Genomic DNA, 25,011 nt, shown 5'->3' with positions numbered 1-25,011 from the left:
GGTGGTGATGGTGGTGGTGGGGGTGATGGTGGTGGTAGTGGTGATGGTTGTAGTGGTGATGGTAGTTGTGGTGATGATGTTGGTAGTGGTGATGGTGGTATTGGTGATGGTGATGTTGGTAGTGGTAGTGGTGATGTTGGTGATGATGGTGGTGATGGTGGTGATGGTGTTAGTGATGATGGTGGTAGTGGTGATGGTAGTGGTGATGGTGGTGGTGGTAATAGTGGTAGTGGTAACAGTGGTGGTGGTAATAGTGGTGGTAATAGTGGTGGTAATAGTGGGTGGTGGTGGTAATAGTAGTTGTGGTTGTGGTGGTAATAGTGGTGGTGGTAATAGTGGTGGTGGTAATAGTGGCGGTAATAGTGGTGGTGGTGGTAATAGTGGTGGTAATAGTGGTGGTGGTGGTGGTCGTAATAGTGGTGGTGGTGATGGTGGTAGTGGTGATGGTGGAGGTGATGGTGGTGATGGTGGTAGTGGTGATGGTGGTGGGGAGCGATAGTGTAGCGGTTAGCGCTACGCTGCGCTATGAACCTGGCGACCCGGGTTCGATTCCCGCTCACGGCCAACACCAGTGACGATTATCTGAACCGGTCCCGGGCCTCCCCTAGGTCGACTCAGCCTCAAATGAGTACCTGGTGCGGTGTGTAAACATTGCCACTAGGGAGACAAAGGCGGTCGGGCGTGGTGCTGGCCACCCACCCCCTCGTGTACCGTTCCGGCCTTCATAGGTGCTCGCTAACAGCACTTGCCCCTACAGTCTGTTAAGGCTATATGGGGGATCTTTGTCTTTGTCTTGTGGTGGTGTTGGTGGTAATAGTGGTGGTAATAGTGGTGGTAATAGTGGTGGTAATGGTGGTGGTAATAGTGGTGGTAATGGTGGTGGTAATAGTGGTGGTAATGGTGGTGGTAATAGTGGTGGTAATAGTGGTGGTAATGGTGGTGGTAATGGTGGTGGTGGTGGTAATAGTGGTGGTAATGGTGGTGGTAATAGTGGTGGTAATAGTGGTGGTAATGGTGGTGGTAATGGTGGTGGTAATGGTGGTGGTGGTGGTAATAGTGGTGGTAGTAAAAGTGGTGGTAATAGTGGTGGTGTTGGTGGTAATAGTGGTAGTAATAGTGGTGGTGGTAATAGTGGTGGTAATAGTGATAATAGTGGTGGTGGTGGTGGTGGTGTTGGTGGTAATAGTGATGTTGGTGGAAATAGTGGTGGTAATAGTGGTGGTGGTAATAGTGGTGGTGGTGGTGTTGGTGGTGTTGGTGGTGTGGTGGTAATAGTGGTAATAGTGGTGGTAATAGTGGTGGTAATAGTGGTGGTGTTTGTGGTAATAGTGGTGGTGGTAATAGTGGTGGTGTTGGTGGTAATAGTGGTGGTGGTAATAGTGGTAGTGGTGGTGGTGGTGGTAATAGTGGTGGTGTTGGTGGTAATAGTGGTGGTAATAGTGGTGGTAATAGTGGTGGTGTTGGTGGTAATAGTGGTGGTAATAGTGGTGGTAATAGTGGTGGTGGTGGTGATGGATGGTAGTGATTGTGGTGGTGGTGGTGGTGGTGGTGGTGATGGTACTGGTAATAGTGGTAATAATGGTGGTAATAGTGGTGGTGGTGTTGGTGGTAATAGTGGTGGTGGTAGTAAAAGTGGTGGTAAAAGTGGTGGTAATAGTGGTGGTGGTGGTGTTGGTGGTGGTAATCGTAGTGGTGGTAATAGTGGTGGTGGTGGTGGTAATAGTGGTGGTGGTGCTGGTAAAAGTGGTGTGGTGGTAATAGTGGTAATAGTGGTAATAGTGGTGGTGGTGGTAATAGTGGTGTTGGTGGTGTTGGTGGTGGTGTTGGTGGTAATGTTGGTGGTGGTAAAAGTGGTGGTAAAAGTGGTGGTAATAGTGGTGGTGTTGGTGGTGGTAATAGTAGTGGTGGTAATAGTGGTGGTGTTGGTGGTAATAGTGGTGGTAATAGTGGTGGTGGTGGTAAACGTGGTGTTGGTGGTAATAGTGGTAATAGTGGTGGTGTTGGTGGAGTTGGTGGTAATAGTGGTGGTGGAAATAGTGGTTGTAATAGTGGTGGTGGTGGTGGTTAATAGTGGTAATATGTGGTGGTGGTGGTAATAGTGGTAATAGTGGTAATAGTGGTGCTGGTGGTGTTGGTGGTGGTGTTGGTGGTAATGGTGGTGGTGTTGGTGGTAATAGTGGTGGTGGTGGTAAAAGTGGTGGTAAAAGTGGTGGTAATAGTGGTGGTGGTGGTGGTGGTGGTGGTAATAGTAGTGGTGGTAATAGTGGTGGTAATAGCGGTGGTAATAGTGGTGGTGTTGGTGGTAATAGTTGTGATAATAGTGGTGGTGGTGGTAAAAGTGGTGGTAAAAGTGGTGGTAATAGTGGTGGTGGTGGTGATGGTAATAGTAGTGGTGGTAATAGTGGTAATATTGGTGGTAATAGTGGTGGTAATAGTGGTGGTGTTGGTGGTAATAGTGGTGGTGTTGGTGGTAATAGTGGTGGTGGTAATAGTGGTGGTGGTGTTGGTGGTAAAAGTGGTGGTAATAGTGGTGGTAATAGTGGTAATGGTGGTGGTGGTGGTAATAGTGGTGGTGGTGTTGGTGGTAATAGTGGTGGTAATAGTGGTGGTGTTGGTGGTGTTGGTGGTAAAAGTGGTGTTGGTGGTGATGGTGGTAATAGTGGTAATTTTAATAGTGTTAGTGGTGGTAATAGTGGTGGTGTTGGTGGTATTAGTGGTGGTAATAGTGGTGGTAATAGTGGTGGTGGTAATAGTGGTGTTGGTGGTAAAAGTGGTAGTGGTGGTAAAAGTGGTGGTGGTGTTGGTGCTAATAGTGGTGTTGGTGGTGGTAAAAGTGGTGTTGGTGGTGGTGTTGGTGGTAAAAGTGAAGACAGCCATGCCCAGGTCGCGTCCTTTAAGCTGTGTGGGACGAAACAAAACCCTTTGACGAATGAATTAGCATAAAATTAGCATAAAACTAGCATAAAATTAGCATAAAATGCTAATTAATTTCCTCATTCCAACGCTGTCCTCTGGACAGCACGGTCCCCTTCACCTGATGAAGGCCATTTGTGTTGTGGCCGTGATTTTTTTTTCGTCGTCTTATTTTTTTTTTACCTTCTACGTGACTTCACCGAATAGAACCAAAAAGTTTGGGCTGTAGACGATGCCCCCCCAAAGTCCATATCCTTGACGCCCGTCTTGATCGACTCACGGGGGGGGGGGGGTCCGTGGGGAGACGACGTTTGGGGGGGGGGGCGCCGATGCGTGAAAGTGATCTACAGTATAAGCGTGGATCTCGAAAAACTGCTCGCTTCTAAGTCTTTCGTAGTAAAAAATATATATATATTTTTATATTTTTTATCGCTTTAACGTCAATTTAACATGCTCGCTTTTGATTCGTATGTTGTGGTTTTTTTTTCTTCTGACATTAAGACGCAAATTCGCGCCACGTTTTCTCATTGAAAGTAGACTAACATTTCAAGGAATATCAATGTCCTGGTCACAAAAGCAAAGTTTGCGGGGAGTAACAGCCATTCCCCGTACTTTGTAGGCATAAGCAATAAGGAAATAACACTTACTAACCAGGGAAAATAAAAAAAATTAACGTGACAGAGTGTAATCCGTGCATTGTATGTTTATTTTCACTGTGCAAATTGGTCAATAATCCACTCCTGTGAATATCTTGCCAAAATAACAAAAAAAAACAATCCCAGAATTCTACGAAATCAAAAAAAATTCGTATATTTTTGTTTAACTTAAACTGAACGTTTCGTCCGTTGCAGAGACCACGGTTACCGTATCGTGAGAATTCTCAAACTCGTTACGCCTGAGCACCTGATTTAATCCTGGGCATCTCTCCGAAATCAACGAGTGGCTGTCTAAATGCCAACACACGTTGGGACCTCGGCCGTGTGGGCTCGCTGCTCCGATTGTAACACGGGCGTCTTCACGAAACGAGTTAAATGATGACGATGTTATTAAATAATAACATTACAATTCCTTATAGGGGAAACGCATACTAATTAACGGATTGCTAACGTAGCATAAAATCACGATAAACTCATTACTAATCTACAGCTCATTACTAATCATAACCATTGACTGATCACCTATCGATTATCAAATCACTGCACCTGATATGAGTTAAATGATGACGATGTGACACTACCACTACTACTGCTGCTCTATTTAAGACCGGGAGCAAGCGGAGAGGACTTCACCATTCTGGCGACAATGATGCTGCTGCTGGTTGATGTAGTTACCCAGCGAAACGTCACACGGCTTAGCGCGGCCTGGAAGCGTATTATTAAACAATAACATACTACAATTGCTTATAGGGGAAACGCAAAGTAATTAACGGATTGCCAAACGTAGCATATGATCGCGATGACACACATTACAACTCATTACTATCTTCTTTGGTTCTTTCGACAAAGTCACGTAGAATGAGAATAAAGGAATAAAATGAAACAGTAAAATTCTCACGACGTTTCGGCCACAACACAAGCGGCCTTCTTCAGGCGAAAGGAGCACAGAAACTGTCGGGACGACAGAGCTTCAATGAACGTTGTTAAGATTCGCAGCGTCTTTTTAAGCTGGTTGAGAGAAGTGAGGCACCTTGACAAAGGGGTTTACAAATCAAACAGGAGAATTTAGCATTGAAACAGCTGTTTTATTCTGAGAGAAACAGAAATAACTTTAATCGTTCTGATAGCTATAGGCTTAGTGCGGCTTGGAAGCGTATTATTAAATAATAACATACGACAATTCCTTATAGGGGAAACGCATACTAATTAACGGATTACTAACGTAGCATAAAATCACAATAAACTCATTACTAATCTACAACTCATTACTAATCATAACCATTGACTGATCACCAATCCATTATATAATTACAATACCCCCCTCCGCCTCAAATCACTGCACCTGAATGAGTTAAATGATGACGATGTCACACTACTACTACTGCTGCTCTATTTAAGACCGGGAGCTAGCGGAGAGGGCAATTCACCATTCTGGCGAATTGCCCGACCACGATGATGATGCTGGGGATGTAATTACCCAGCGTAACGTCACACTACTAACTCGAACTGTAAATGTCGTGGATTCACTCTTCAACAACAACACCACAGCGACGTGGGGGCTAAAGTAGCGAATGGCTACAATAATACTCAAATTACTATTTTTATTCTTAGTTTTTTCGGTAAAGTCACGTTGAAGAGAAACAACAAAATAATAAAATATATATATAACAATAAAAAAATGCTCACGACGTTTCGACCATAACTCAAACGGTCATCTTCAGGTGAAGATGACCGTTTGAGTTATGGTCGAAACGTGACTTTACCGAAAAAACTAAGAATATGAATTACTGCAGTCACGAAAGCTTTAAATCAAAACTCAAATTACTCTTTGGTTCTATTCGGTAACGTCACGTAAAAAAACAACAAAAAATGTAAAATAAAAAACAGAGCACTGAATGCCAAATCACGATCGCAAAGCAACACTGCTGAAAGCGATCAGATTGTTAAAACAATAAAAATTCCATATATCTCAGGGGTAACTGACAAATTAGCGCGTGTTTTGCAAAAGCAAAAACATTACAGTAAGATTTGGTACAGTACACAGAATTCAAAAACTAGCATCTTGCACGAAAGACGAATTACCTAAATTATCAACAGAAGGTGCATATTGGATTAATTGTTTATGTGGCAGATGCTATATTGGACAGACGGGGCATAACATCAGCGTAAGACTAAAAGAACATCAGAGAAATTTCAAATTATCTCAAACACAGCTGTCGGCAGTGGCAGAACATGCTTGTCAACAAGGACACTCAATTGATTTTGATAACGTTGAAGTGTCGTGTAAAAACTAATTATTACTGGCAAAGACTAACTAGAGAATCCATTGAAATTGAAAGAAATAGAAATAACTTTCATCGCTCTGACAGCTACAGGCTTAGTGCGGCTTGGAAGCGTATTATTAAATAACACATATTACAATTCCTTATAGGGGAAACACATATTAAACGGATTACTAACGTAGCATACAATCACAATAACACACCTTACAACTAATTACCAATCTACAACTCATTGCTAATCATAACCATTGACTGATTGCCACTCGATTGTATAATTACAATACCCCCCTCCGCCTCAAATCACTGCACCTGAATGAGTTAAATGATGACGATGTCACACTACTACTACTGCTGCTCTATTTAAGACCGGGAGCTAGCGGAGAGGACTTCACCATTCTGGCGAATTGCCCGGCGACGATGATGATGCTGGTGGATGTAGTTACCAGCGAAACGTCGCACTACTAACTCAAACTGTAAATGTTGTGGATTCACTCTTCAACAACAACAACACAGCAGTGTGGGGGGCTAAAGTAGTGAACTATTTTGTCTTTTGTCAACGTGACGCTTTATTTTGCTGATTGGCCGTGTCGGGTGGTGGAGGGTTACGACACATTTATAAATAACGCGATCTCACCCCCAAAAACCTTTATTATGAATAAAATTATTGTAGAACAATAAAATTATTATTCTTGGTTCTATCGGGAAAGTCACCACCACGTAGAAGGGAAACAATGAAATAATAAAAATATAAAACAATAAAATTATTATTCTTGGTTCTTTCGGTAAAGTCACCACCACGTAGAAGGGAAACAATAAAATAATAAAAATATAAAGCAATAAAATTATTATTCTTGGTTCTTTCGGTAAAGTCACCACCACGTAGAAGGAAAACAATAAAATAATAAAAATATAAAGCAATAAAATTATTATTCTTGGTTCTTTCGGTAAAGTCACCACCACGTAGAAGGGAAACAATAAAATAATAAAAATATAAAACAATAAAATTAATATTCTTGGTTCTTTCGGTAAAGTCACCACCACGTAGAAGGGAAACAATAAAATAATAAAAATATAAAACAATACAATTATTGTTAAACAATAAAATTATTATTCTTGGTTCTTTCGGTAAAGTCACCACCACGTAGAAGGGAAACAATAAAATAATAAAAATATAAAACAATAAAATAATAAAAATATAAAACAATAAAATTCTCACGACGTTTCTACTGCAACACAAAGCAGCAATCATCATCAGGTGTGAAAACCACAGCAAGAAAATTTCGTAATAAAGTGGCGTTTTATTTTTATTATTTTTCAAATTTTCTTGCTGTGGTTTTCACACCTGATGATGATTGCTGCTTTGTGTTGCAGTAGAAACGTCGTGAGAATTTTATTGTTTTATATTTTTATTATTTTATTGTTTTATTTTTTATTATTTTATTGTTTTATATTTTTATTGTTTTATATTTTTAGTATTTTATTGTTTTATATTTTTATTATTTTATTGTTTTATATTTTTATTATTTTATTCCCAAAAACCCAAAAAAACCCAAAAAAAACACAACACATCACCGTGATAATACGACGACGGTGGCATTGTCCTCGAAACTGATTGGTCCAAAACAAAGGGGCGGCTTTCTAACGGCCGGTGTAGAGGATCTCCTTCCTTTATAGCACCGATTCCACTTCTCCTGGGCAACAAACGAAGCATCGGGGGGTTGCTGAAGCGACGTCTGCCCGCGTCGATAAAATACAGAACGACGTGAACCGTTAGGGGGGGCAAAAACAGCGCCCGACAGCGGAGACTGAAATCCGCCACCATCGGATCGGGGATAATCTTTATTTTTAGACGTAAGGAAGGGGAATCGTGAGAAGCATTTTTTTGCTACAGATGCCCGGTAAATATGATCATCTCCATATATATGTAAAAACGCAAAGTTGTGATTGTGTGTGTGTTGTGTCGTGTCTGTTCAAAATGTTTAGCGTACTTACCGACATGCAACAAACTGGGAATTTGCCATGCGGGTACTTTCCAGACTGTACACCGTGCAAAACATTGTTAAAAATTACACTTTATATAATGCATTATTTTATAATGTATATTTTTTTGTGCACGGCAAGTGAGCTGTGACGTCAGACCTGTCACGTGACCCGCGCACGTGGAAGCCTAACGCATTGTAGTAGTGTAGTGGTTAGCGTGCTGTCTGTGTGTGTATGTGTGTGTGTGTATGTATGTGTGTGTGTCTGTGTGTCTCTGTGTGTGTGTGTATGTGTGTGTGTCTATGTGTCTGTGTGTGTATGTGTGTGTCGGTGTGTCTGTGTGTGTGTGTCTGTGTGTGTCTGTGTGTGTGTATGTGTGTGTCTATGTGTGTGTGTGTATGTGTGTGTATGTGTGTGTGTCTGTGTGTGTGTCTTTGTGTATGTGTGTATGTATGTGTGTGTGTCTGTGTGTATGTGTGTGTCTGTGTGTGTCTATGTGTCTGTGTGTGTGTATGTGTGTGTGTCTGTGTGTGTCTGTGTGTATGTGTGTATGTATGTGTGTGTGTATGTATGTGTGTGTGTCTGTGTGTATGTGTGTGTCTGTGTGTATGTGTGTGTCTGTGTGTATGTGTGTGTATGTGTGTGTGTGTGTCTGTGTGTATATTTGTGTGTCTGTGTGTGTATGTGTATCTCTGTGTGTGTGTGTGTATCTCTCTGTGTGTGTATCTGCATCTGTGTGTGTAGGGAGCGGTAGTGTAGCAGTTAGCGCGCTGTCTGTGTGTGTGTGTGTCTGTGTGTGTGTGTCTGTGTGTGTATGTGTGTTTCTGTGTGTGTGTCTGTGTGTATCTCTGTGTGTATGTGTGTGTCTATGTGTGTGTGTGTGCACCTGTGTGTGTGTGGAGCGGTAGTGTAGCAGGTAGCGCTACGCCGCGCTACGAACCCGGCGACCCGAGTTCGATTTCCCGCTCACGGCCAACACCGGTGACGAATATTTAAACCGGTCCTGGGCCTCCCCTAGGTCGACTCAGCCTCAAACGTGTAACTGCTGTGCTGTGAACATCGCCACTGGGGAGACAAAGGCGGCCGGGCGTGGTGAATCCAAGTCCCGGGCGAAGTTCGTTGATCATACGTGAGAAACAGCACTGATGGGGGAACGAATCCCCCATGTCCACGACGGTATAGCGACAGAAAACCCCTCCAATGGGATCACAGTGAGAATATCAGGGGACCTCCCGCCCTTGCCAGTAACAAAATATAAGAAAAAAGGTTTTTTTACCCTGACTGGCAATGGAACAGGGGGCTCTTAAGATGTTAAAACGCCAAACCGAAACCATTTGCGAGGTAACAGCGATTCCGTTTCAGCATGAGAATCGTCATTTTACACCACAGCAGCAGCAGCAGCAGGAGCAATCGGGCTGAGACACGAGAAGCAACTTATTACCCACGGGTGTCCGGCTTCCGTGAGCCCCGCGGGGCATTCCGGCGACGGCCGTCAGACCTGCTCCTCCTCCTTCTTCTCCCTTGCCTCGCACGCCGTGCCCTTCGACCTCGCCTCCGATTGGCTGGCCCTCCTCACCATCTCACCGAAGGCGGCCAGGCTCGGCCTGCGCCTGTGCCTGGCCCTGGGCGAGCGCCCGTCGCTTCCTTCCGCGCCGTCCGCGGGCCTCGATGCGCTCCGAGGCTGGGGCTTCGGCGAGGCCCGCTCGCTCTTCGGCCTGGGCGAAGGGGCCCGCTCGCCCTTCGGCCTGGGCGAAGGGGCCCGCTCGATCGCCGCTGGCCTGGGCGAAGGGGCCCGCTCGCCCTTCGGCCTGGGAGAGGCCCGCTCGCCCTTCGGCCTGGGCGAAGGGGCCCGCTCGCTCGCCGCTGGCCTGGGAGAGGCCTGGAGGCGCGCGGCCGCGGCCCTCCTCTCGTACTGCGCCGCAATTGCCGCCACGTTCCTGCGCGGCGGCGCCTGGGGGCTCGTCCGGGACGTCGCCGCCGCCGCCGCCGCAGCCGCCGCCGCCGCCCTCCTCCTCCGTCCACCTCCTCCGCTACCCTCGCCATCTTTCCCCGCGCGGCCCTTCTCTCCCGCCGCCACGGCGGTCACGCTGTACGGCACCACCACCGCCATCGCCACCGCCTGCTGCTGCTGCTGCTGCTGCTGCTGCTGCTGGTGCAGCTGCTGCTGCTGGTGCAGCTGCTGCTGCTGGGAACGCCGGCGGCGGTAGCGGCGCGCCGTGGGGCCGGACGACGCCGGCGGGGCCGCGGGGCCCGGCGGGCGGCTCCCGACGCTCAGCGTCCGCGGGAAGGCGGCGAGGCCCAGGCGGAGGCGGTCCTCCTCCGATAGGCCCGCCGTGGGGAGGGACTTGCGGCCACCCCTGGCTCCGAAGCGCGGCGAGGAACCACCCTCAGCGGCGGCGGCGGCAGCGGCGGCGGCCGTCGATGGCCTCCGGCCGTTGCCGCCGCCGCCCTTGGCGACGCGGCTGCTGCCGTAGCGGAGACGGCGCAGGGCGGTGTGCACCGCCTCGTAGACGTTGCCGCTCGCCGTCCTCGCGACACCGCCGGCGCCTGTTAGGTACAAGCGGGAGGGAGGACAGAGTGAGACGCTGTCGTTTGGGTTAATGTGTCTTTGCGTGTTGGTGTTGATGGTGGTGGTGGTGGTGGTGATGGTGGTTGGTTTTCACACCTGATGATGACTGTTTGTGTTACAGTCAAAACGTCGTGAGAATTGCTATTGATTTATATATATTTTTTATTGTTTTATTGTTTCCCTTCAACGTGACTTTACCGAAAGAACCAAGAATAAGGTGCTGTTGTTGTTGTTGATGGTGTTGGTGATGATGTTATCGATGATGTTGTTATCTTGTTGTCGCGATGGGTATTATCTTGTTGTTGTCGCGATGGGTATTATCTTGTTGTTATCACAATGGGTATTATCTTGTTGTTGTTGCGATGGGTATTATCTTGTTGTAGTGATGGGTATTATGTTGTTGTTGTTGTTGCGATGGGTATTATCTTGTTGTTATCACAATGGGTATTATCTTGTTGTTGTTGTTGTTGTTGCGATGGGTATTATCTTGTTGTTGTTGTATTGATGGGTATTATCTTGTTGTTGTAGTGATGGGTATTATCTTGTTGTTGTTCTAGTGATGGGTATTATCTTGTTGTTGTTGTATTGATGGGTATTATCTTGTTGTTCTAGTGATGGGTATTATGTTGTTGTTGTTGTATTGATGGGTATTATCTTGTTGTAGCGATGGGTATTATCTTGTTGTTGTATTGATGAGTATTATGTTGTTGTTGTTCTAGTGATGGGTATTATCTTGTTGTTGTTGTATTGATGGGTATTATCTTGTTGTTGTAGCAGCATCTCTTGAGGAAGGTCAGCGTCTCGATGAGCTGCGACCCCTTGTCCCGTTGCCCGTCAAAAGCGCTAACAGGGTAGGGCGACAATCCTCACCGTAGAGGTCATTCGACCCAGATCGGAAGCTTCCGTTACCGCAAAGGATTCAAACAATTAAATCACGACGTTTCGGACTTAATATCTCTCCCAGCCACCCCCCTACCCCCCCTACCCCCCACCCCCCCTACCCCCCACCCCCCCCACACCCCCCACCCCCCCCACACCCCCCCCACCACCCCCCCCACCCCCCCCACCACCCCCCACCCCCACCCACGTGGGCCTCACCTCCATCCCCCGGTGTCGCCCACCGCTGAGGAGCGTCGCCATCCCTCCCTCCCCCGGCCACGCCCCCTCCCGCCGCTGCTGCCACGCCCCCCGCCGCCGCCGCCACTGCCACGCCCCCCGCCGCTGCCACGCCCCCCGCCGCCGCCGCAGCCACGCCCCCTCCGTCGTTGGCGGGCCGCAGGCTGCTGCTGCTGCGCCGCCGCCGGTGCCGCGCTCCGCTGGGACGCCTCGGGCCCAGCGAGGGCCTCGGGCCGCTCGCCTGCGACTGGGTGGGTGGGGGGGGTGGGGGGGTGGGGGGAGGAGGGGTGGGGGATAGGAGGGGGTGGTGCAGGGTGGGAGTGGGCATTGAGGAGGGAACAGCGCCTCCCCCTGTGTAGGCAGGGTGAAGCAGGTCTACAGGTACACAGGTGAAGCAGGTACACAGGTGAAGCAGGTGAAGCAGGTACACAGGTGAAGCAGGTCTACAGGTACACAGGTGAAGCAGGTACACAGGTGAAGCAGGTGAAGCAGGTACACAGGTGAAGCAGGTGAAGCAGGTACACAGGTGAAGCAGGTACACAGGTGACACCCCCACTACCCTGTGCAGGCAGGGTGAAGCAGGTCTACAGGTGAAGCAGGTACACAGGTGAAGCAGGTCTACAGGTGAAGCAAGTACACAGGGGAAGCAGGTACACAGGTGAAGCAGGTCTACAGGTGAAGCAGGTACACAGGTACACAGGTGAAGCAGGTACACAGGTGAAGCAGGTACACAGGTGACACAGGTATACAGGTGAAGCAGGTGAAGCAGGTACACAGGTGAAGCAGGTGAAGCAGGTACACAGGTAAAGCAGGTGAAGCAGGTACATAGGTGAAGCAGGTCTACAGGTGAAGCAGGTGAAGCAGGTACACAGGTGAAGCAGGTACACAGGTGACACCCCCACTACCCTGTGTAGGCAGGGTGAAGCAGGTCTACAGGTGAAGCAGGTACACAGGTGAAGCAGGTCTACAGGTGAAGCAGGTACACAGGTGAAGCAGGTACACAGGTGAAGCAGGTCTACAGGTGAAGCAGGTACACAGGTACACAGGTGAAGCAGGTACACAGGTGAAGCAGGTACACAGGTGACACAGGTATACAGGTGAAGCAGGTACACAGGTGACACAGGTCTACAGGTGAAGCAGGTGAAGCAGGTACACAGGTGAAGCAGGTGAAGCAGGTACACAGGTAAAGCAGGTGAAGCAGGTACACAGGTGAAGCAGGTCTACAGGTGAAGCAGGTGAAGCAGGTACACAGGTGAAGCAGGTACACAGGTGACACCCCCACTACCCTGTGTAGGCAGGGTGAAGCAGGTACACAGGTGAAGCAGGTATACAGGTGAAGCAGGTCTACAGGGTGAAGCAGGTCTACAGGGTGAAGCAGGTCTACAGGTGAAGTAGGTGTACAGGTGAAGCAGGTCTACAGGTGAAGCAGGTCTACAAGTGAAGTAGGTGTACAGGTGAAGCAGGTCTACAGGTGAAGCAGGTCTACAAGTGAAGTAGGTGTACAGGTGAAGCAGGTCTACAGGTGAAGCAGGTACACAGGTGAAGCAGGTACACAGGTGAAGCAGGTCTACAGGGTGAAGCAGGTACACAGGTGAAGCAGGTACACAGGTGAAGCAGGTCTACAGGTGAAGCAGGTACACAGGTGAAGCAGGTCTACAGGTGAAGCAGGTACACAGGTGAAGCAGGTACACAGGTGACACCCCCACTACCCTGTATAGGCAGGGTGAAGCAGGTCTACAGGTGAAGCAGGTACACAGGTGAAGCAGGTCTACAGGTGAAGCAGGTACACAGCTGAAGCAGGTCTACAGGTGAAGCAGGTCTACAGGTGAAGGAGGTACACAGGTGAAGCAGGTCTACAGGTGAAGCAGGTACACAGGTGAAGCAGGTCTACAGGTGAAGCAGGTGAAGCAGGTACACAGGTGAAGCAGGTACACAGGTGATGCAGGTACACAGGGTGACAGGTCTACAGGTGAAGCAGGTCTACAGGTGAAGCAGGTACACAGGTGAAGCAGGTCTACAGGTGAAGCAGGTACACAGGTGAAGCAGGTCTACAGGTGAAGCAGGTCTACAGGTGAAGCAGGTACACAGGTGAAGCAGGTCTACAGGTGACGCAGGTCTACAGGTGAAGCAGGTCTACAGGTCTACAGGTGAAGCAGGTACACAGGTGAAGCAGGTCTACAGGTGAAGCAGGTACACAGGTGTAGCAGGTCTACAGGTGAAGCAGGTACACAGGTGAAGCAGGTACACAGGTGACACAGGCACACAGGTGAAGCAGGTCTACAGGTGAAGCAGGTACACAGGTGAAGCAGGTGCACAGGTGAAGCAGGTGCACAGGTGAAGCAGGTACACAGGTGAAGCAGGTCTACAGGTGAAGCAGGTACACAGGTGAAGCAGGTCTACAGGTGAAGCAGGTACACAGGTGAAGCAGGTACACAGGTGAAGCAGGTCTACAGGTGACACCCCCACTACCCTGTATAGGCAGGGTGAAGCAGGTCTACAGGTGAAGCAGGTACACAGCTGAAGCAGGTCTACAGGTGAAGCAGGTACACAGCTGAAGCAGGTCTACAGGTGAAGCAGGTCTACAGGTGAAGGAGGTACACAGGTGAAGCAGGTATACAGGTGAAGCAGGTACACAGGTGTCACCCCCACCACCCTGTGTAGGCAGGGTGAAGCAGGTCTACAGGTGAAGCAGGTACACAGGTGAAGCAGGTCTACAGGTGAAGCAGGTACACAGGTGACACAGGTATACAGGTGAAACAGGTACACAGGTGAAGCAGGTATACAGGTGAAGCAGGTCTACAGGTGAAGCAGGTCTACAGGTGAAACAGGTACACAGGTGAAGCAGGTCTACAGGTGAAACAGGTACACAGGTGAAGCAGGTGACACCCCCACCCCCTGTATAGGCAGGGTGAAGCAGGTATACAGGTGAAGCAGGTACACAGGGTGAAGCAGGTACACAGGTGAAGCAGGTACACAGGGTGAAGCAGGTACACAGGTGAAGCAGGTACACAGGTGAAGCAGGTCTACAGGTGAAGCAGGTACACAGGTGATGCAGGTACACAGGTGAAGCAGGTACACAGGTGAAGCAGGTCTACAGGTGAAGCAGGTACACAGGTGAAGCAGGTACAGAGGTGAAGCAGGTCTACAGGTGAAGCAGGTACACAGGTGATGCAGGTACACAGGGTGACACAGGTACACAGGTGAAGCAGGTTTACAGGGTGAAGCAGGTCTACAGGGTGAAGCAGGTCTACAGGGTGAAGCAGGTCTACAGGTGAAGCAGGTACACAGGTGAAGCAGGTCTACAGGTGAAGCAGGTACACAGGTGAAGCAGGTCTACAGGGTGACACAGGTACACAGGTGATGCAGGTACACAGGGTGACAGGTCTACAGGTGAAGCAGGTCTACAGGTGAAGCAGGTACACAGGTGAAGCAGGTCTACAGGTGACACAGGTCTACAGATGATGCAGGTACACAGGTGAAGCAGGTACACAGGTGAAGCAGGTACACAGGTGAAGCAGGTACATAGGGTGACACAGGTACACAGGTGAAGCAGGTATACAGGTGAAGCAGGTACACAGATGAAGCAGGTACACAGGTGAAGCAGGTACACAGGTGAAGCAGGTCTACAGGTGACACAGGTACACAGGTGAAGCAGGTATACAGGTGAAGCAGGTACACAGATGAAGCAGGTATACAGGTGATGCAGGTACACAGGTGAAGCAGGTCTACAGGTGACACAGGTACACAGGTGACACAGGTACACAGGTGACACAGGTACACAGGTGAAGCAGGTACACAGGTGAAGCAGGTCTACAGGTGAAGCAGGTACACAGGTGAAGCAGGTCTACAGGTGAAGCAGGTACACAGGTGAAGCAGGTATACAGATGAAGCAGGTACCCAGGGTGACACAGGTGCACAGGTGAAGCAGGTACACAGGTGAAGCAGGTACACAGGTGAAGCAGGTCTACAGGGTGAAGCAGGTCTACAGGTGAAGCAGGTCTACAGGGTGAAGCAGGTACACAGGTGAAGCAGGTCTACAGGTGAAGCAGGTACACAACTGAAGCAGGTACACAGGTGAAGCAGGTACACAGGTGTAGCAGGTCTACAGGTGACACAGGTACACAGGTGACACAGGTACACAGGTGAAGCAGGTCTACAGGGTGAAGCAGGTACTCAGGGTGAAGCAGGTACTCAGGGTGAAGCAGGTCTACAGGGAGAAGCAGGTCTACAGGTGACGCAGGTCTACAGGGTGAAGCAGGTACACAGGTGAAGCAGGTCTACAGGTGAAGCAGGTACACAGGTGAAGCAGGTACACAGGTGAAGCAGGTACACAGGTGAAGCAGGTATACAGGTGAAGCAGGTACACAGGTGACGCAGGTCTACAGGGTGAAGCAGGTCTACAGGGTGAAGCAGGTACTCAGGGTGAAGCAGGTACACAGGGTGAAGCAGGTACTCAGGGTGAAGCAGGTACACAGGTGAAGCAGGTACTCAGGGTGAAGCAGGTACTCAGGGTGAAGCAGGTACTCAGGGTGAAGCAGGTCTACAGGTGAAGCAGGTCTACAGGGTGAAGCAGGTACTCAGGGTGAAGCAGGTCTACAGGGTGAAGCAGGTCTACAGGATGAAGCAGGTACACAGGTGAAGCAGGTACTCAGGGTGAAGCAGGTACTCAGGGTGAAGCAGGTACTCAGGGTGAAGCAGGTACTCAGGGTGAAGCAGGTACACAGCTGAAGCAGGTCTACAGGTGACGCAGGTCTACAGGTGAAGCAGGTACACAGGTGAAGCATGTACACAGGTGAAGCAGGTACTCAGGGTGAAGCAGGTACTCAGGGTGAAGCAGGTCTACAGGGTGAAGCAGGTACTCAGGGTGAAGCAGGTACTCAGGGTGAAGCAGGTCTACAGGGTGAAGCAGTTCAGTCACCGGTGATGGCAGAGGCCTGGCATAGACTCCGCTGTCTCCGTGTTGTGGAACGGCGTAGCCACCACCACCTGCACCACCACCGCCACCACCACCCACCACCACCTCGGGATCCTCCCCAGCCGTGCCCCCCTTCCACGCCGCCAAGGGGACCCCTCCCACGGCGTCCCCTTCGGCGGGGCTCTCTCCCAGCCCGGGCAGCGGCGAGGGCAGGCGGGGAGAGGAGGAGGAGGTGGGGACGGGTCCCCGCTCGGAGCTGTCGGGGTCACGGGCACGGCGGTAATTGCCCCCCCATGCCTCGCCTGGGGACACGGAGGGAGAGACGGGGAGAGAGACACGGGGAGAGAGACAGGAGGAGAGACAGGGAGAGAGACACGGGGAGAGAGACAGGAGGAGAGACAGGGAGAGAGACACGGGGAGAGAGACAGGAGGAGAGACAGGGAGAGAGACACGGGGAGAGAGACAGGGGGAGAGAGACACGCGCGGGTGAGAGACAGGGAGAGAGACATGGGGAGAGAGACAGGGGGAGAGACAGGGAGAGAGACAGGGGGAGAGAGACACGCGCGGGTGAGAGACAGGGAGAGAGACAGGGAGAGAGACACGCTCGGGGGAGAGAGACAGACACGGAGGGAGACACGGGGAGATAGAGAGAGACAGGGAGAGAGACAGGGAGAGAGACAGGGAGAGAGACACGCGCGGGTGAGAGACAGGGAGAGAGACACTGGGAGATAGAGACACTGGGAGAGAGACACGGGGGGAGAGACGCGCGGGTGAGAGACAGGGAGAGAGACACGGGGAGATAGAAACAGACACGGAGGGAGACACGGGGAGATAGAGAGACAGACACGGGGAGATAGAGAGAGACAGGGAGAGAGACAGGGTGAGAGACAAGGTGAGATAGAGAGAGACACGGGGGGAGAGACAGGGAGAGAGACACGGGGAGAGACACGCGGGTGAGAGACAGGGAGAGAGACAGGGGGAGAGAGACACGCGCGGGTGAGAGACAGGGAGAGAGACAGGGGGAGAGAGACACGCGCGGGTGAGAGACAGGGATAGAGACAGGGGGAGAGAGACACGCGCTGTGAGAGACAGGGAGAGAGACACGCGCGGGTGAGAGAGACAGACACGGAGGGAGACACGGGGAGATAGAGAGACAGACACGGGGAGATAGAGAGAGAGAAAGGGAGAGAGACAGGGTGAGAGACAAGGTGAGATAGAGAGAGACACGCGCGGGTGAGAGACAGGGAGAGACACGGGGAGAGAGACACGGAGAGACACGCGCGGGTGAGACACGGGGAGAGAAACACTGGCAGAGAGACACGGGGAGAGAGACACGGGGAGAGAGACACGGGGAGATAGAGAGAGATACTGGGAGAGAGACAGGGTGAGACAGGGAGAGAGGCACTGGGAGAGAGACAGGGTGAGACAGGGAGAGAGACACTGGGAGAGAGACAGGGAGAGAGACACGTGTAGAGAGACAGGGAGAGAGACACTGGGAGAGACACTGGGAGAGAGACACGGGGAGATAGAGAAAGACACTGGGAGAGACAGGGTGAGACAGGGAGAGAGACACTGTGAGAGAGACAGGGTGAGAGAGGGAGAGAGACACTGGGAGAGAGACACGGGGAGAGAGACACTGGGAGAGAGACAGGGTGAGAGAGGGAGAGAGACACTGGGAGAGAGACACGAGGAGAGAGACACTGGGAGAGAGACAGGGTGAGACAGGGATAGAGACACTGGGAGAGTGACAGGGTGAGACAGGGAGAGAGACACTGGGAGAGAGACAGGGTGAGACAGGGAGAGAGACACTGGGAGAGAGACACGGGGAGAGAGACACTGGGAGAGAGACAGGGAGAGAGACACTGGGAGAGAGACAGGGAGAGAGACACTGGGAGAGAGACACTGGGAGAGAGACAGGGAGAGAGACACTGGGAGAGAGACACTGGGAGAGAGACACTGAGAGAGAGACAGGGAGAGAGACACTGGGAGAGAGACACGGGGAGAGAAACACTGGGAGAGAGACACGGGAAGAGAGACACTGGGAGAGAGACAGGGAGAGAGACACGCGCGGGGGAGATAGAGACAGACACGGAGGGAGACACGGGGAGATAGAGAGACAGACACGGGGAGATAGAGAGAGACAGGGAGAGAGACAGGGTGAGAGACAAGGTGAGATAGAGAGAGACACGGGGAGAGAGACAGGGAGAGAGACACGGGGAGAGAGACACGGAGAGAGAGACACGGAGAGACACGCGGGTGAGAGACAGGGAGAGAGACAGGGGGAGAGAGACACGCGCGGGTGAGAGACAGAGAGAGAGACACGCGCGGGTGAGAGAGACAGACACGGAGGGAGACACGGGGAGATAGAGAGACAGAAACGGGGAGATAGAGAGAGACAGGGAGAGAGACAGGGTGAGAGACAAGGTGAGATAGAGAGAGACACGCGCGGGTGAGAGACAGGGAGAGAGACACGGGGAGAGAGACACAGAGAGACACGCGCAGGTGAGAGACAGGGAGAGAGACGCGGGGAGATAGAGACAGACACGGAGGGAGACACGGGGAGATAGAGAGAGACAGGGAGAGAGACAGGGTGAGAGACAAGGTGAGATAGAGAGAGACACGCGCGGGTGAGAGACAGGGAGAGAGACACGGGGAGAGAGACACGGAGAGACACGCGCGGGTGAGAGACAGTGAGAGAGACAGGGTGAGAGACTGAACACAGACTACAAAATATTGACGGAGGCTCTCTCCCTGCGACTGAAAGGGGTGATCGAACAAGTCGTACACGGGGACCCAGTCCTACACCATCCCCGGACGAATCATCCACGACGGCATCTTCCTGGTCGGGGACCTCATCGCGGTGGTGTCCCAGAGGTTGGGGCATCCCGATCGCGTTTCTGGCTCTTTGACCAGGAAAAGGCTTTTGACAGAGTGGACCACCACAAGGCACCTGCTGGGAACCCTCAGGACCTTTGGTTTTGGGGGATGCCTTCGTCCGAACGATCCGCCTGCTCTACGCCGAGGCGGAGTGCGTGATCAAGATCAGCGGCGCCCTCACTGCCCCGGTCAAATTCGAGCGAGGAGTGAGACGGGGATGCCCATTGTCGGGCCAACTTCACGCCCTGGCTTCAGAGCCTTTCCTGAGTCTCGTAAGGCGGAGACTCAGCGGCCCGGTGCTCGGGGAACCAAGCGTCAAGTTGGTCCTGACGGCGTACGCCGACGACGACGTCCTCCTCCTCATCCTGCGCTCCCTGGCTGACGTCGCCCTGCTGCACGAGTGCCAGGAGGTCTTTTCGAAAGCCTCCTCCTCCTCATCAAAAATTTTACTGGCAAAAGTGCAGCGGGGCCTGCCGGTTGGAGCGTGGGACGTGACCGGGTGTCCCGAGAAGGCAAAAGCCATCGATCGGAGCACAACATCGCTGCCGCACCACCTTGGAGGTGTTCCTCGGACCAGAGGAGGAACCACCGCAGAGGAACCGGGTCGAGCCGGAGGGCGAGAAGGCGAAGGAGCGGCTGGGCACCCGGAGTCGCCCGTGCAAGTTCCTCACATTGAGGACAAAGACGTTGGCGGTGAACCAGCCGGTGACGCGTCCGTGCTGTGGCACCGACTCTTCTCCCTGCACCCCACCCCTCTATGAGCCTCGTCAACGAGCGTCAGAAGCGAGTCCTCGACTTCTTCTGGTCGGGCGGAGGTCACCGAGGTCGTGGCTGGGGTCCTGAGCCCTGCCACTGGACGAGGGGGCGGTCATGGACCGGTGCGTGCTTGCGGAGTCGGCCGGCCGCCTTCCGACCGCAAGGCCGCGCGAAAGTTCCTGCACCACGCCGCCCCGGCACCGGCCTGGAGCGTCACGGCCTCCTTCCTCCTGAAACAGCTGGGTGGGGGGGGGTCTGCGGTGCTCCAAGCGACTATTCTACGTGGACCTGCAGGGCCTCCCACTGGGGCAAGCTGCCACCCTTCTACAGGGAGCGTCCTGCGGACACGGAGCTCCCTCGCCGTCAGGAGGCTGAAGCGGCCGCGATCGGCCGAGGATCTGGTCTTCGAACCGATCCTCAGGAACCCCGCAGACAAAGCCGCCATCCACCACCACCACCACCATCACCATCACCACCACCACCACCACCATCACCACCATCACCACCATCACCACCATCACCACCACCATCACCACCATCACCACCATCACCATCACCACCACCATCACCACCACCATCACCACCATCACCACCACCATCACCACCATCACCACCATCACCACCATCACCACCACCACCACCATCACCACCATCACCACCATCACCACCACCACCACCATCACCACCACCATCACCACCACCACCATCACCACCATCACCACCACCACCACCATCACCATCATCACCACCACCATCACCACCACCACCACCCCCGGCACGGAGAGGCGCCTCGCCAACGCGCGGCTTCGCCAGGACGGGAGATCTGGCGGAGCCCGAAACACGGAGGTCCGGTGGCTCGGACCGGCAGACATAGGCCCGCAAAGACAGTGGGGGGGGAGGGGCTGCAGTCGCTCCGGGTGGCCGCCAGGATCCTGGCCGGAGCCAAGGGGGCCTTCTCAGCGGCAGCGGCGGGGAGAACGCCGCCCGCCCCCATCGGCGTCGGGGATGACGAGGCCCCTCTCGGTCCCCCTCCACCGGAGCTCTCCCAGTCGTGCCGCTGCATCGCCAGTGCCGACAAACGAAGGCGGATCGCGACCCGTGCCGGGCGGAAGATCTGCCGGAGGGTGGCCTTCGCTAACGTCAAGAGGAAGGTGCTCTCTACTCCTACGTGGTCCGGTTCCACCAAACAGGACACAACCCTGAGGAGGAGCCACAAGGACCACGCCCGGAGGAGAGCCCCCCCCAGCCCCCCCGGCGTCTCTCCGGAGAGGCCTCGCCGGAGGCAACTCCACCGCAGCCCGACGTTACGACCGCGTCGGCGACCGCGGCCGGAGCGTCGCCCACGGCACCGTCGCCTCCGACGCCTTCACCGGGGCGCTTCGCCGACACGTCCCCGGAGTTGCCGGGTCCCGCCCGCGGTAAAGCGGAGACGTTGGCGCGCCGACACGCGGAGAGCGAGAGCCTGGACCTCGCCGCGTTCCGAAGGTCCTGGGAAACATCCTCCAGAGGTCCAGCCTCCGCTTCTCTCCCCCCCCCCCTGACGGTCCTCATCTTCGGACACCCGAAGGGGGCAACGGAACCCCCGACATCGTCAGGGGGGCCTTGTCAGCGTTGCCCTTCGGCTACGGCCAAAGCCTCTGGTAGAGGAAGGTGGCCCTGGATGGGGCCACGTCCGGCCGGCAGCCCTGGGGCATCTTCCGCGCTCCCGTCGGAGCCAGGGTGCGGTGGTGGTGGTGGTGGTGGTGGTGTGGGCCCGGAGTTCCGCCGTGCGGAGCGGCTGACCCACACGCCGTGACGGGCCTTCGAGGAGCGGTGGGGGCGCCGGGGGAGGGCCGTGAGCTCGGTGGCAGGTGACGGTACAGAGGGCTCTCCGTTGCACGTAACAGATTGTGAGCTACACCCGTCGGAGGCCGGTTTTGACCGCGTGGGAATGGCTGCGTTCAGATGCAGCGCTTGTCGTAGTTATGAAGAAAAGAGAGAGTGAGAGAGAGCGAGAGAGAGAGCGGGAGAGAGCCAAATGGAGTAGGTAGAGAGGGGGGTAGAGAGAGAGAGGGGGGGGCGGAGAGGGGGGTAGAGAGAGAGGGAAGGGGGGGGGGGTTACGTAAAGCAAAGCTTAAAAACAAAAACCGAAATGATGAACGGAGCAAAGTGCCGACTACACCGAGCATCTTCATGTCTCTTCTGATCGTAAAAAAAGAGTGACAGGGAGAGAGACACTGGGAGATAGACAGGGAGAGAGACAGAGAGAGACAGAGAGAGAGACAGGGAGAGATAGAGAGAGACAGGGAGAGAGACACGGGGAGATAGAGAGAGACACGGAGAGAGACACTGGGAGATAGAGAGAGACAGGGAGAGAGACAGGGAGAGAGATAGGGAGAGAGACAGGGAGAGAAACACAGGGAGAGAGACACTGGGAGAGAGACATTGGGAGAGAGACAGGGAGAGAGACAGGGAGAGAGACACAGGGAGAAAGACAGGGAGAGAGACATGGAGAGAGACAGGGAGAGAGACAGGGAGAGAGACAGGGAGATAGAGAGAGACAGGGAGAGAGACACGGGGAGAGAGACAGGGAGAGAGACACTGGGAGAGAGACAGGGAGAGACACAGGGAGAGAGACACGGGGAGCGAGACAGGGAGAGAGACAGGGAGAGAGACAGGGAGAGAGACACTGGGAGAGAGACATTGGGAGAGAGACAGGGAGAGAGACAGGGAGAGAGACATTGGGAGAGAGACAGGGAGAGAGACATTGGGAGAGAGACAGGGAGAGAGACAGGGAGAGAGACAGGGAGAGAGACATTGGGAGAGAGACAGGGAGAGAGACAGGGAGAGAGACACAGGGAGAAAGACAGGGAGAGAGACATGGAGAGAGACAGGGAGAGAGACAGGGAGAGAGACAGGGAGATAGAGAGAGACAGGGAGAGAGACACGGGGAGAGAGACAGGGAGAGAGACACTGGGAGAGAGACAGGGAGAGACACAGGGAGAGAGACACGGGGAGCGAGATAGGGAGAGAGACAGGGAGAGAGACAGGGAGAGAGACACTGGGAGAGAGACATTGGGAGAGAGACAGGGAGAGAGACAGGGAGAGAGACATTGGGAGAGAGACAGGGAGAGAGACAGGGAGAGAGACAGGGAGAGAGACATTGGGAGAGAGACAGGGAGAGAGACAGGGAGAGAGACAGGGAGAGAGACATTGGGAGAGAGACAGGGAGAGAGACAGGGAGAGAGACACAGGGAGAAAGACAGGGAGAGAGACATGGAGAGAGACAGGGAGAGAGACAGGGAGAGAGACAGGGAGATAGAGAGAGACAGGGAGAGAGACACGGGGAGAGAGACAGGGAGAGAGACACAGGGAGAGAGACAGGGAGAGAGACAGGGAGAGAGACACGGGGAGCGAGACAGGGAGAGAGACAGGGAGAGAGACAGGGAGAGAGACACTGGGAGAGAGACATTGGGAGAGAGACAGGGAGAGAGACAGGGAGAGAGACAGGGAGAGAGACATTGGGAGAGAGACAGGGAGAGAGACAGGGAGAGAGACATAGGGAGAGAGACAGGGAGAGAGACAGGGAGAGAGACACGGGGAGATAGACAGGGAGAGAGACAGGGAGAGAGACAGGGAGATAGAGAGAGACAGGGAGAGAGACACGGGGAGAGAGACAGGGAGAGAGACAGGGAGAGAGACAGGGAGAGAGACATTGGGAGAGAGACAGGGAGAGAGACAGGGAGAGAGACAGGGAGAGAGACATGGAGAGAGACAGGGAGAGAGACAGGGAGAGAGGCAGGGAGATAGAGAGAGACAGGGAGAGAGACACGGGGAGAGAGACAGGGAGAGAGACACTGGGAGAGAGACAGGGAGAGACACAGGGAGAGAGACACGGGGAGCGAGATAGGGAGAGAGACAGGGAGAGAGACAGGGAGAGAGACACTGGGAGAGAGACATTGGGAGAGAGACAGGGAGAGAGACAGGGAGAGAGACAGGGAGAGAGACATTGGGAGAGAGACAGGGAGAGAGACAGGGAGAGAGACATTGGGAGAGAGACAGGGAGAGAGACAGGGAGAGAGACACAGGGAGAAAGACAGGGAAAGAGACATGGAGAGAGACAGGGAGAGAGACAGGGAGATAGAGAGAGACAGGGAGAGAGACACGGGGAGAGAGACAGGGAGAGAGACACTGGGAGAGAGACAGGGAGAGAGACAGGGATAGAGACACGGGGAGCGAGACAGGGAGAGAGACAGGGAGAGAGACAGGGAGAGAGACACTGGGAGAGAGACATTGGGAGAGAGACAGGGAGAGAGACAGGGAGAGAGACATTGGGAGAGAGACAGGGAGAGAGACAGGGAGAGAGACACAGGGAGAGAGACAGGGAGAGAGACAGGGAGAGAGACACGGGGAGAGAGACAGGGAGAGAGACAGGGAGAGAGACAGGGAGATAGAGAGAGACAGGGAGAGAGACACGGGGAGAGAGACAGGGAGAGAGACAGGGAGAGAGACAGGGAGAGAGACATTGGGAGAGAGACAGGGAGAGAGACAGGGAGATAGACACGGGGAGAGAGACACTGGGAGAGAGACACGGGGAGAGAGACAGGGAGAGAGACAGAGAGAGACAGGGAGAGAGACAGGGAGAGAGACATTGGGAGAGAGACAGGGAGAGAGACACAGGGAGAGAGACAGGGAGAGAGACATGGAGAGAGACAGGGAGAGAGACAGGGAGATAGAGAGAGACAGGGAGAGAGACACGGGGAGAGAGACAGGGAGAGAGACACTGGGAGAGAGACAGGGAGAGAGACAGGGAGAGAGACACGGGGAGCGAGACAGGGAGAGAGACAGGGAGAGAGACAGGGAGAGAGACACTGGGAGAGAGACATTGGGAGAGAGACAGGGAGAGAGACAGGGAGAGAGACATTGGGAGAGAGACAGGGAGAGAGACAGGGAGAGAGACACAGGGAG

General features: G+C 53.0%; 1 protein-coding gene across 1 annotated transcript in view; it reads right to left on the bottom strand.

Annotated features, from left to right (window-relative positions):
- Positions 1-9,415: 9,415 nt before the first annotated feature.
- The window catches only part of LOC116958409 (uncharacterized), a gene marked incomplete at its 3' end in the record, with an annotated part of 57,284 nt that continues 41,688 nt past the window's right edge, over positions 9,416-25,011 (bottom strand). Inside the window, exons 10-13 of the mRNA XM_076063772.1 lie at positions 16,435-16,733; positions 11,586-11,763; positions 10,025-10,378; positions 9,416-9,743 (exon numbers count right to left, since the gene is read on the bottom strand). Coding sequence (XP_075919887.1) covers positions 9,416-9,743; positions 10,025-10,378; positions 11,586-11,763; positions 16,435-16,733 — 1,159 coding nt within the window. The remainder of the gene's footprint in view (positions 9,744-10,024; positions 10,379-11,585; positions 11,764-16,434; positions 16,734-25,011) is intronic.

This window comes from Petromyzon marinus, unplaced genomic scaffold (genome assembly GCF_048934315.1).
Source record: "Petromyzon marinus isolate PM22_M1 ecotype Great Lakes invasive population unplaced genomic scaffold, UKy_Petmar_22M1.pri1.0 PM_Scaffold_185, whole genome shotgun sequence".
Classification (NCBI taxonomy): domain Eukaryota; kingdom Metazoa; phylum Chordata; class Hyperoartia; order Petromyzontiformes; family Petromyzontidae; genus Petromyzon; species Petromyzon marinus.
This window is presented reverse-complemented; position numbering and strand designations above follow the sequence as displayed.